Genomic DNA, 14,126 nt, shown 5'->3' with positions numbered 1-14,126 from the left:
TGTATAATATTATACAGATATTGACTGCTTAGAGGTTAAATATAAGATTTGACATCCCCGAGGGAATGATATTAAGTTCTCTGGGAATATATATTTCCTCGAACTTAATATCATTCCCTCGGGGATGTCAAATCTTATATTTTACCGATATAAAAGGCGATATCTGTTATATTATATAGCCAAGAACAAGTCTGCTGGGTTGGGTGAAGCCTGCCTAGACACCTATACCTTGCGAAGAATAATATACAGATAATTACTAATTAATGATTCCTTGGCAATAAAATTTTCACTTAGGCCTAGGTCGTTTAGATTAACAGAAGAATTTCCATCAATAAGCCTATTAATAATAATATTATAATCAGGTAAGCCAAATAAGCAATTCGTCTTCTTCTCTTCGAGGAGCCGAATCGCCGGATGTTCAGCGCGTACTAGTTACTAGGTTACTACCGTGAGTTTTGACCAATCACAAACGGTGTTTCATCACATTTAGGGAGGACTAATAACAAATGAGGGCGCTATGTATGCATAGCTTAAATAGTTTAAAAGATTAATTTCTTCAAGCAAGTTCCGTGGCGCAGCAGTTGAAGCGTTGTCTTGTTATGGAGTGACAATTCCATCCCGAGTTCAAGATCCAGTAGATGACTTTTGTTTATTTATCGGCAAACGTGAGTGTTGCACACAAAAATTACACAGTCAATATCAACGAACGCGAGAATTTATATGATTAATGACAGGGGACACGATAATTACGCGAAAATTACTCAGTCAATATCATCGTTCTCGAGGATATATACGATTTACGATCCTCGCAGCGGTAGTCATGTGACGCAGTTTCAACCAATCACGTTCACGTATTTACATAGGCTATGTAATATACTGTAATGCTTCCTACCAGAAAAACGATAAATATTTTGACATAGAAATGGTGGGAAATGAGTAGCCTTGTTTATCTTTGTCTATTTTTGTATACATTCCACTCTATGATGTAATAGTGACCAATTGGAAGATTCTGTAGTGCATGTCCTTGAATTTTAAAGAAATTGGACCTAACGCTTTAATGCCTGTTTTATTGGTCCCACTAAATACTGACGCCTACACTGACCTAGTAATAAACAAGGTACATTTTTTATGTCACTCAAGGTACCCTAGTGTACACCCATTACTCTGTTGCTATTATTGTATGTGTGTGTATATATAGCAGAGTGTAACTAACAAATAGCAATCGGTTTATATTCTATTAACAATAACAGGCAATACATTGTTTGACATTTGTGATTGTATGTATTGGTATGTGGATAATTAACCCCCTTGGGATAGCAAGAGGGCTTGAACATCTACTTGTGGTGGACTTAAGTACTCTGGATATTGTAATTCTCACATACTTAATTTATTGTACAGTACTTCATTAAATTTGATTGGTTGGTTGTTTAAAGCTTCTTGTGTTATTCATTGATGATCCAAGAAGATTAGTAACAGCCAATGTCAATTGTTATGTTGATATTTTTATCATTGTAATACTGTTTTTTTTAAACATTTTTGTTGTTGAAATTTTAATAAGCATTTGCATTCCTTTTATGTATTTAATAATTATTAATACAATATAATATTTTTTTTTTTAATAAATGGGAAAAATAATGACTGTTTATTATTTTATTGTTGCTTTTTGTAGGTTGGTATCGGGGTTATTGTACCAAAAACAAAGCACTTAAGGTGAGGTCCATTTTGATTATAAAAAAATAGACACAATTAATTCATTTAAGAATGGCAACTTAGTATAAACATTTTTAAAAAAGAATTCTGATTGATTGGTACCAGTAATTTAGACTTTTTTGGCTTTTCATAGCCACTGCTTTCAAAGGATGTTGTAATAGCTTCTGTGCCTATGCCAATTTTAGAATCTGGGGTTGTCACAGAAGCTATCATAACATGGTTTGTGAGTGTGTACTAAATAGTTTATTGAATTAGGTGAAAGTCTGCTTTATCAGAAAGTATTTTTTATGGTATTTGTTGTCTCGCTATATGAATACAGATTACTAATACAATACATTTATTATATTTTTTCTTTTAGGGAATTTTCCCCAAGTCTTTTATACAATTGAAGGAAGCAACAGTGGAACTAAATGGGTATGTTTTTATCCTGACAGCTGTTAATGTTTACCCCTTAATTATAGTATTTTTAACAGAAAAAATGTATTTCTCACTCGTAGAAGGAACTGCATACGTATATGAGTCCTTTCACAGTAAACCAACACCAAACCTTACATTTTTCAAAAAAACTAAATGTATATATTTATTGTTCAAACTTAGGGTATTATTAGGTAATTTAATTTAGCTTTATAAAACAAAAGTCAAAAGATAACTTTTGAGTGTGTTCAATATAAAAAATGTGGTTGTTTGTAACATGGTGGAACATATCACGGGTGTAACATTGACATACACAGATGCAAGAAACAGATATAAAACTACAGAGGTTAGTCAATTTATTCAACTATTTTATTAAACTTCATGAACTTAGAAAGTTTAACACTAAAAATTATGAATGCTATTCTTTTTTTTTCAAGAATCATGAAATAAACACTTTCAGAATCCATTCTTACAAATCGAAACATATGAATTTTTATATAACATGGAATTTTTAATCAAAATTGTTTACTAAGTTTTTATATAATTGATTTCATCCAATCACACCACTATCTATTTAATTAAAAGCATACCATTAATTTTATTTTAACAAAAATCTTCTTTAATGATGCCCACGTATTTACCATTTTAGTATAACGGACGAACATTGACATACATTTTTTAGTATTTTAGTCATTACTTTTATAGAGCTGTGATAATATGAAACAAACAAAAAAGCTAATAATACATAAACAATGAATGATTATGAGTAAAGTTGGAAGATAAAGTTTAATAAAGTCAAGTTGAATAAGACAGTCAGGTAAGAACAAATGAAAATACTCTCAAACCTATTTATTTATCAAAAACTATTGAAAATAAATATTTGTAGTTTTTATTATATTGTGTCATGCACTGATTTTTGTTTAAATAGAAAAATGATAGGCCTACCTCATTATCTTTCAATATTAAACAAAAATAACTACACCCTACTTACATTTGTGTTTAACACAGCTATCTATTTAGTTATGACCCACTACATATTTTAAAAAAAACCAAAAAAAAAAAAAAAAAAAAAATCCCCTCCCTCTTAATTCCCCCCCCCCCTGTCCCCATTCGTCACTGACCCAGGGGATATGACACATGAATAGTGTATTTTAATCCCTTCCCATCGCGCGCGGCTCCGCAACCCCCCTTCCCCCTCCTCCATTTAAACTCATACATTTTAACAATAGGTTTGATATTAATTTTTTAGTTATTAAATCACTAAACGTACTGTATTAAATAAATGGGTTTCCCCGTGATTTGACGTCATCACCAAGACTGTTCATTGGTTGATGATGACGTCATTCCAGCACATTGGCTCACCGGGGTATGCATTATAACGTTTTACCGAGCGCCGTTAGAGGGGATTAATTTGGCTTTATTTTCATAAATTTAGCATAACAATTTAATTAATGTTAAAAGATTTGTTGTTTATAATATAATTAATTAATATCCATCAAAGATATGCATAAATATCTGTTAAACTACGTGTTATTTAACTTATTTACACACCCTTTTATGGCTAATAGTCAGTGTGTGTCAATGTTCGTCCGTGAATGAACTCTCTACTTTTTCGAATCTAGAGATTGTTTACGTTGTCAACATGTCGTCATATTGTAGTCGTTTCGTCCCTGAACGTTGTTTGTTAATTTAAACTTTAATTTAAACAAAATAAAATAATAGTAAACCTGAAATCATTATTAATATGGAAAAATATACTCACGGACGTAACAATGTCACGGGCGTAACTTCCTTGACATTCACAGTGATTTCGCGGTAAGCTTTCGCTTGCCTGATTTTCCAGCCCTCAATTTTGCATTGGCGCGATAAGGTGAGAGCGGGAGAAAATGTCATCGCCTGCAAGACTCGCTTATCGCCTGATTACCGATCTGGTGTGATGTTGGCTTTTCACGGGCGTAACATCAATTTTGACATACGAAGTTAACTTTATCTAATAAAGTTATTTAATAATAAAACAACTTGTTGTGGAATAGTTTAGATTATTTACCAAATATAATTCTTGTTAGAAAATTATTTTGTCGCATTTTTGTATTACTTTTTATTTACTTTGTAGCAATAGTGGTTGTGTGAAATTGGGCTATTTTTTGACATACGACAGTTACGTCCGTTAATGCCATCTTTCAGTAACTTTTTTTCATTGTTAAATATGTTCGATTTTTTTGGTCTTTTCACATGATTTATTTTCGATATTATTGTTGAATTATAATCATGAACAAACATTGTGGGTTTGGAGTAAAAATAAATATATGCCTTGTCCAGTTTAAGTATAAATCAATGTAAGGTTTTTCACAGTGAGAAAGTGACCAGTACTAGTTTGTATTCAAGTAACACAATGGGAAAAAAAGTCCTATGGTGTTTATATTGTTTATTTTATATATACATAAATGCCATAATAATAAAAAAAAAAAAAATATATTCTATCATCATATTTTTTTAGTGTATTCAGTATATAAAAAATACACCTTTATGTGTTGGTTTACCGTGAAAGGACTCATATAGGTTGAGTAAAAATTGGAGCTACTGTAACTATTACAGTAGGTTCTGATAGAAAATTTGAAAGAATAGATTTAGGTCCATGTCTAAGTAATGACTCATTGTTGGTACTATATTTACGATGCCAATAACATTTCTATTAGAAATTTAAGCAAATTATATCAATATACAGTTGTAGTAGAACAAGTGATATCCTTTATATTTGCTCTGAAAGGATGGTACTTCAATTCCTGAGTATTTAGTAAATATTACAGATTTGATAATCTTTAAAATTAGTTTAAATTCCTTCAAATTAAAATAATTTAATTTCGATTTAATGGATGTGAATATTGTACTGTTTAAATGAATCGCCTGATATTTTATAATTCAAATCGTTCTATTAGGGGATTCAAACCCACCATCTCTGTGGATGTTTATTTTAAATTTATAAATGTCTAGCTCGTCCATTTCTCATCCCAAGAAGATACAGTACATGTTACTTCCTCATTTTTGTAAAGAAATGTTATCTACAAGTTTTGACCCATAACACCTCCTTCATTTATCTTCCAATCTATTTTTAGAATCAAACATAGACTATTTTGATATAGTTCCTTCCTTGTTCTATTACAGTTTTACCTTAATGATTATTTTTTTTCTATTAATATACCTGTTATACCTTATTAGCAAATCTATAAAGCATGTAATTTGTATATTTTCATAAAAGTTGCCCAATTTATTTACTTATTAATTATTTATTAAACATTCATTTGGGAAAAGCTAAGACCTAGGGAATCACGCTTAAAGGTCTGTCTACACTATCAAACTTTATGTGACAAAAAATATGATGTGCCCATATATGGACATGATGATGTCAAATCACTACCATATTTGGGCATATTTGTAACTTCACACCTTTTTTTTTCTAGTAGTGTTGACAGAGCTTTACAGTAGATAGAGTTATTATTTAAAATCTAGTATATTCAATTAGTAGATAAAATGCACTAACCTTTATTTATAAGCTTATTTACACTTCAATATAGATTTCCTATAGGATTTCACCCTCACGTATCCATTGGGATTACAAGACGGTAAGCCTTCCCATCTCGTCTGCATTCGTCCTACCTATCCGCATGGAATTGGAATGCATGACGAAGATAAAAAAGACACTTTTGCATCATTTTATTCTTTCCTGTTGCACGATCTGGAATTCATTGTATGATTTTTTTCCTTTATAGTAATTAAACTTTTTTTTTTCAAAGCAATGACCAGGAGCAGGTGACTCCAAAGGAAAGTCCAGTTGTTAAAGAAGTGACCTCAGTGCTACGGGAATGGGGAATCATATGGAGAGACCTCTTCATCGTAAGTTTAGTGACAATTGTCGTATTCGATTCGGAACTTTCATTGTCAACATAAAGAGTGCTTTTGTATTCGAATTGTAAATTGTAAACAGCTTGTGCTCAACAGAAAATCATTTGAATAGAAAAAGTTAACACGCTTTTTTTGTCAAGAAAAACTATACTCAGTGGTAAAAGTCCCAATCAAATACGACAATTAGTTGCATTCTATATGATATGGTGATAGTTATCTATATATTTATTAATAATTCCAAAGGCAAATTAAAATGACAATGCTGTGGGTATCAGTGTGGCTGGATCTCAATGGAGATACAAAATGACAATGTTGTGGGTATCAGTGGCTGGATCTCAATGGAGATACAAAATGACAATGTTGTGGGTATCAGTGGCTGGATCTCAATGGAGATACAAAATGACAATGCTGTGGGTATCAGTGGCTGGATCTCAATGGAGATACAAAATGACAATGCTGTGGGTATCAGTGGCTGGATCTCAATGGAGATACAAAATGACAATGCTGTGGGTATCAGTGGCTGGATCTCAATGGAAGTACAAAATGACAATGCTGTGGGTATCAGTGGCTGGATCTCAATGGAGATACAAAATGACAATGCTGTGGGTATCAGTGGCTGGATCTCAATGGAGATACAAAATGACAATGCTGTGGGTATCAGTGGCTGGATCTCAATGGAGATACAAAATGACAATGCTGTAGGTATCAGTGGCTGGATCTCAATGGAGATACAAAATGACAATGCTGTGGGTATCAGTGGCTGGATCTCAATGGAGATACAAAATGACAATGCTGTGGGTATCAGTGGCTGGATCTCAATGGAGATACAAAATGACAATGCTGTGGGTATCAGTGGCTGGATCTCAATGGAGATACAAAATGACAATGCTGTAGGTATCAGTGGCTGGATCTCAATGGAGATACAAAATGACAATGCTGTAGGTATCAGTGGCTGGATCTCAATGGAGATACAAAATGACAATGCTGTGGGTATCAGTGGCTGGATCTCAATGGAGATACAAAATGACAATGCTGTAGGTATCAGTGGCTGGATCTCAATGGAGATACAAAATGACAATGCTGTGGGTATCAGTGGCTGGATCTCAATGGAAGTACAAAATGACAATGCTGTGGGTATCAGTGGCTGGATCTCAATGGAGATACAAAATGACAATGCTGTGGGTATCAGTGGCTGGATCTCAATGGAGATACAAAATGACAATGCTGTGGGTATCAGTGGCTGGATCTCAATGGAGATACAAAATGACAATGCTGTGGGTATCAGTGGCTGGATCTCAATGGAGATACAAAATGACAATGCTGTGGGTATCAGTGGCTGGATCTCAATGGAGATACAATTTGACAATGCTGTGGGTATCAGTGGCTGGATCTCAATGGAGATACAAAATGACAATGCCGTGGGTATCAGTGGCTGGATCTAAATGGAGATACAAAATGACAATGCTGTGGGTATCAGTGGCTGGATCTCAATGGAGATACAAAATGACAATGCTGTGGGTATCAGTGGCTGGATCTCAATGGAGATACAAAATGACAATGCTGTGGGTATCAGTGGCTGGATCTCAATGGAGATACAAAATGACAATGCTGTGGGTATCAGTGGCTGGATCTCAATGGAGATACAAATGAAATAAGCAAAAAGCTAAATCAAAACAATAAAGTAAAACAGCCAGAAAGATCGTAGTAAACAATAATGTTGAAGTTTCTATTCCTGTCTGCAACAGTTATTTCATATTACATAGAAAGAAAGCCAGTCTTCATTTATTTATTTATTTTATTAAGCACTATTTACATATCAACTTCACATCAAGAAGTTATTAAACAAAACGTATTGTCACAAAACATTTAATAAAAACAGCACATGACGAAAGAATTACCTGCTGATGTCCACGCCAGAAAATAAAAATTATTTATTAGTTGTATTAGAATTGCTTATTTAATTAATTAATTGAGATTAATTTAATAATATTAATATAAAATATTTTAAAAACATGAATTAGGTTTGACATCCTGATGTTGAGAATGTCCCAGACAGTAATTGTCACAGTTTTGCTACAAATATCACATAACAGTGTCAGTGACTTAGATTCTATGAAGGTCATCTTTCATTTTCACTTAGTTGAATGATTTCCTGCTTTTAATTCTATCATGTATACAAAATGATATCAATGTTTAATCTGTCAATTAACATTAAATGAATTGCATTTCCTCAATAACTGATGTTTGTAATTAATAACATTTAGACGTCGTCGGTCACGGAAAATGTAATAAGTTATTGATACAATAATAACATTTAGATGTCGTCAGTTACCAGTAATTGAATGCAAATTGGAGAGGTTTTGTCACATCTCATTTATAGTGTTAGACAGTAATCAAATCACTGTAATGTGATTGACTGATTTACATTCTAACAACATCTGTCATCATATTATTTCTTAATAAATTAGTGTGAAGAAATGTGTCAAACACAATATCTTTAAATTGTATTCATGATAATGATGAAAACTGCTGCCTTTGAAAGAAATGTGTCAAGCATAATATCTTTAAATTGTATACGTGATAATGATGCAAACCGCTGCCTTTGAAAGAAATGTGTCAAGCTTAATGCAGTATGTGTTGAGGAATCTATGATTGTATAAGTTAATTTAAAACAATCTTTAAACTGTATTACAAAGATATGATAGGGTTGTAATTGTATGCTGTGGAGTAGCTTTGCATCAGGGAGTTGAGTAATTGGTCAGATGTTTTGCCCTACCCTGACCCCCCCCCCCCCCTTCCACTAAATTTTTTCTGAAGTATTCTTAAATGTATGAGTACAAATTACAGCGGAGTAGCGCAAAATATCTGACCAATAAGACATGATAATGATGGAAAGAAATGTGTCCAGTAGTAGTACTATAGTGCAATATCAATCAAATCAATTTTTATTCCATAAACTTAAACATAAGTTTATGTACAAGAAAGTCATCAAAATGTATGGGAAAGGGAACTCAAAATAAGGAAATCTTTTAAGCTGGGACCCTTGTTGATGATCAGTGTGAGGGATCTGTGATTGTATAAGTTCTTTTAAAACAATGCCACTTATTTTACATTACAAGGGAATGATAATAATTAAAACAGCTATGTCTTTATTTGTGGAATTACATTTTATCTACAGTAGAAATGAATGAGGGGCAATATATGTTTTAAAATTATTGGCAAACCGTTATTGAGAGTTGGGTCCTAAATGTATCCCTTATTATCTATTGCATTTTTATTGACAGAATATAATTTTATATTTTGCTTTTCGTGTAATTATTATTTGTGTCTAATTTTCCTTTGTATCATATTGTTATTATTCAGCAACAAAAAATGAAAATGTTTGAGGATATACGGCAAATGATGTTTGAGATGATAGATAAACGACGTCAAATCTTGTCAGGAACTCTTCCAGTAGATGATATGAAAGAACTAAAGCAGTTTGTTACATCAAAGATTGATTATGGAAATAGGTATATTGATTAAATTGGTATATAGATTATGGATATATTGATTAAATTGGTATATTGATTATGGAAATATGTATATTGAATAAAATTGGTATATTGATTATGGATATATTGATTAAATTGGTATATTGATTATGGAAATATTGATTAAATTGATATATAGATTATGGAAATAGGTATATTGAATAAATTGATATATTGATTATGGATATATTGATTAAATGGGTATATTCATTATGGATATATTGATTAAATTGATATATTGATTATGGAAATAGGTATATTGAATAAATTGGTATATTAATTATTGAAAAAGGTATATTGATTAAATTGGTATATTAATAATAGAAATATTGATTATGGATATATTAATTAAATTGGTATATTGATTAAATTTGTATATTGATTATGGAAATTGATTATGGATATATTGATTAAATTTGTATATTGATTATTGAAATAGGTATATTGATTAAATTGGTATATTGATTATGGAAATAGGTATATTGATTAAATTGGTATTTTGATTATGGAAATAGGTATATGGATATATATTAGAGATTATGGAAATTGATTATGGATATATTGATTAAATTTGTATATTGATTATTGAAATAGGTATATTGAATAAATTGGTATATTAATTATTGAAAAAGGTATATTGATTAAATTGGTATATTAATAATAGATATATTGATTATGGATATATTAATTAAATTGGTATATTGATTAAATTTGTATATTGATTATGGAAATTGATTATGGATATATTGATTAAATTTGTATATTGATTATTGAAATAGGTATATTGATTAAATTGGTATATTGATTATGGAAATAGGTATATTGATTAAATTGGTATTTTGATTATGGAAATAGGTATATGGATATATATTAGAGTATGGAGTATGGATATATATTAATAAGTATATTACTCTACACACCAAAAAATATAACGAAAAAAAAAAGAGAAGAAAAGTGGAGGAACAAGCTATGTTAAGTATTTATATTTTTCATTTACAGGTTATTGGACTTAGATCTTGTTGTGCGTGACCAAGATGGTGGTGTACAGAATCCTAAACAACTTAGTACGTTAGAAATTTATGACGAACACGTACGGGCAACACAGAGGATACGACACGAGTACCAAGAAACGGTTAGTTTTGAAGCGATTATAGCTCTTTAATTTGAATTATTGATTTAGAAATAATGAGTATAAATCCTTCAGTGTTTGCCCATTTTTGTATCCTCTACCAACCTCTCAGTTTTCCACATTTTCTGTCTTTCATTAAATTTGTAATTATCAACAGGGCTGAGAACATTTTATAAAAAAAAACTTCATTAATCAAGTTATTTATTTATTCAATTTCTGCCATATACAACACAAAGAAAAAGACAAAATAAAAAACGAAAGACCAAACAGCTAAACACCTATGCTAGTTTGTCAACCCAGAACAGCACAGAAATTAACCAACAACAAAATTACATTCTACAATTAAAGCATCTACAAGAAAGTGACCAACTACAAACATTTTCAACATCAAAATTATTTTAAAAAAGTATTTAGATAATAATAATTTGGTTTTAAAAGAACTAAGAGATTTCACCGGGTAAGTTATTCAAAATTGTGAGACTGTATATGCTAAATTATAACATTTGTTTACAATCAAATAACTAATCTTTTTTTCAATCTTTTTTTCTGCTTTCTAGATGGGATCTGAACTTCATGTGAATAAGAAGAAAACACTGGCGTCACAGTCCTCTTCTATCTTTGTTTTTATTAAGAATTTTGTGTGCAATGTTGGCGACGATACTGATATTCTTATCAGTCTCTATGACGCTAAGTTAGGACAATTTTTTAGGTAAAAGTTTCTTCTTGTTTAACTTGAATGTTTTGCATACGGAAAATTGTTTGATAAAAGTTTGTTTTGTCAACATAAAAGCTAACTTACTAATTGATAACACTTTATTCAATCTCTTTAAAATAGTAACAATTTATTTTTTTTTAAATCATTGTTTGATCATCACCCTAGATATACTCTGTATACGATGATGTCGTATCACCACCATATTTGGGCACATTTTGTCAAACTAGTTTGATAGTTTAGACCAAGCTTAATAGTTAACCATTAAATTTAGTTTTTAATTTTTTTTCTCTTCTCAGTGAATTTTACATAGTGAAATGGAGTAGAAAAGTTCGCAACATAGATGATTTGTACAATCTGAAATGTCTCTACACGGTTTGTATTCCCAATCTTTTATTTTGTTTTTTTGATTGATGTTAAACTTTATTCGAAATTCTCATTATTACTACATAAATAACAATGTCTTCCATCGTTGAGAGTGAAAAGTAAGTTTCTTATCTTAAAATACTTTTTAGAATTGTTGTTGTTATTTTTATGCATTGTCAAATTTTATATTTCGCAGGATCTTGGAGCAAATGATTTGAAAAGAGAGAAAGCCTATTTGGTTTGTCAGATTGTGAGAATAGGTAAGTTATCACGTCACGAACGCTGAACGTCCTGCGATGTAGCACACTTATTTTCCCCAATCAGAGCAATGGCATGGCATAACCATCTCAAATCCACAAAATACTTCGTATCTGCGAACGTAACAAATGTTTTTTATAATTTATTAAATTAGGCACGATTTAAAATGTTAATTTAAATATTACAATTTTATGCTTAGGTTTTATTTATAACATAGTTATATTTCTGATGAAAAACTTGCTAAATTTTTGCTAGGTATTATGGAAACGAAAGATGGAGATCATGGGAGGAAACGAACTCAGGGTTTGAGGAGACCATTTGGCGTGGCTGCACTAGACATAACAGAGGTTATGAATGGCAATACAGAAGTGGATGAGGACAAACAGTTCTTTGTTCCCTTCCTTCAGTAAGTGTGTGTCACTCCTGTTGGTGACCTTTGACATACGTGTTTGTTCCCTTCCTTCACTAAGTGTCTGTCACTCCTGTTGGTGACCTTTGACATAGGTGTTTGTTCCCTTCCTTCACTAAGTGTCTGTCACTCCTGTTGGTACCCTTTGATATAGGTGTTTGTTCCCTTCAGTAAGTGTGTGTCACTCCTGTTTGTGATCTTTGACATAGGTGTTTGTTCCCTTCCTTCAGTAAGTGTCTGTCACTCCTGTTTGTGACCTTTGACATAGGTGTTTGTTCCCTTCCTTCAGTAAGTGTCTGTCACTCCTGTTTGTGATCTTTGACATAGGTGTTTGTTCCCTTCCTTCAGTAAGTGTCTGTCACTCCTGTTTGTGATCTTTGACATAGGTGTTCGTTCCCTTCCTTCACTAAGTGTCTGTCACTCCTGTTGGTGACCTTTGACATAGGTGTTTGTTCCCTTCAGTAAGTGTCTGTCACTCCTGTTGGTGACCTTTGACATAGGTGTTCGTTCCCTTCCTTCACTAAGTGTGTGTCACTCCTGTTGGTGACCTTTGACATAGGTGTTTGTTCCCTTCCTTCACTAAGTGTCTGTCACTCCTGCTGGTACCCTTTGACATAGGTGTTTGTTCCCTTCAGTAAGTGTGTGTCACTCCTGTTTGTGATCTTTGACATAGGTGTTTGTTCCCTTCCTTCAGTGTCTGTCACTCCTGTTGGTGACCTTTGACATAGGTGTTTGTTCCCTTCAGTAAGTGTCTGTAACTCCTGCTGGTGACCTTTGACACATTTACATGCATCAAGGGGATAGGAAGAGTACTCAGTCTTGGCTTATACTAGATTTAGGGGAGCGGAGGACAATAGACTATATATTACATTATGTTAAGTTTTGTACTGTTTTCAAAAAGTGTTGTCAATGCTACCATGTCGGCATCATTTGTGAACAAATTTATAAAATCTTGTTTGTCTTTTTGTTATTATTTATATTTGTTTTATATTTCCTATACTTTTATTTTTAAAATCTTACAATAAAAACACTTCAGATCTTCAGGTGAAGAATTTCTAGAGACTCTCATTAAACGATACATCTCATCCCCAAAAGACTTCAATCACAAAGGTCAAGGGTTATGGATCTCTTTGAAAATGCTGCAAGGAGATTTTAAACAGGTAAAGGATAATTCAATTCAACTGTATTTACCCACAGAGGCCCAGATCAACACATGGTTGTTCTTCCCTGGGCACAAATAAAAATGCAAACACAATTTTAACAATGTTTTTACAATATTATGTACAGTATATAATATTAATATAAAGGTTTTAATAATTTTATGTTTAAATGATAGATGAGTGAATGTCAACACCAAGATTGTTCCATTCAAGTCCACCTTTATAGATGACGTACATGTAAACTTGTTTTGCTAAAATATTTTTTTTAATTAATTTTTTTGACATTGACACTTTGACAGGTTATCAAAGAGTATCCGCATTTAGTGAATGAAAAGACCGCCATTGCTCGTAAAATGGGCTTCCCAGAGGTCATCATGCCAGGTCAGTATCAACAATTCTATTTCAGTATTTATTCAGGTTCTGATCTAGCTTTTTTTTGTTTCATTGAATATTAATGTCAAATGCATACTGTTCAGTTATCTTTATGTAATACAATTCCTATAAACTCACCTTTTACAAAATACTAATTTTACAT

The 14,126-nt window shown here is 31.9% G+C and overlaps 1 protein-coding gene across 3 annotated transcripts in view; it reads left to right on the top strand.

Annotated features, from left to right (window-relative positions):
- LOC140047217 (dedicator of cytokinesis protein 1-like) overlaps positions 1-14,126 on the top strand; it is a 53,567-nt gene that overhangs the window by 14,567 nt on the left and 24,874 nt on the right. For 2 of the 3 annotated variants that reach the window (XM_072092102.1, XM_072092104.1), the window contains exons 3-14: positions 1,670-1,710; positions 2,069-2,124; positions 5,697-5,744; positions 5,916-6,015; positions 9,388-9,536; positions 10,557-10,689; positions 11,244-11,395; positions 11,698-11,773; positions 11,961-12,024; positions 12,278-12,428; positions 13,468-13,591; positions 13,891-13,972. In XM_072092102.1, the coding sequence (XP_071948203.1) occupies positions 1,670-1,710; positions 2,069-2,124; positions 5,697-5,744; positions 5,916-6,015; positions 9,388-9,536; positions 10,557-10,689; positions 11,244-11,395; positions 11,698-11,773; positions 11,961-12,024; positions 12,278-12,428; positions 13,468-13,591; positions 13,891-13,972 (1,176 nt within the window). The remainder of the gene's footprint in view (positions 1-1,669; positions 1,711-2,068; positions 2,125-5,696; positions 5,745-5,915; positions 6,016-9,387; positions 9,537-10,556; positions 10,690-11,243; positions 11,396-11,697; positions 11,774-11,960; positions 12,025-12,277; positions 12,429-13,467; positions 13,592-13,890; positions 13,973-14,126) is intronic. The other variant, XM_072092103.1, reaches the window with a different exon arrangement.

Source organism: Antedon mediterranea, chromosome 4, assembly GCF_964355755.1.
Source record: "Antedon mediterranea chromosome 4, ecAntMedi1.1, whole genome shotgun sequence".
Lineage (NCBI taxonomy): Eukaryota > Metazoa > Echinodermata > Crinoidea > Comatulida > Antedonidae > Antedon > Antedon mediterranea.
This window is presented reverse-complemented; position numbering and strand designations above follow the sequence as displayed.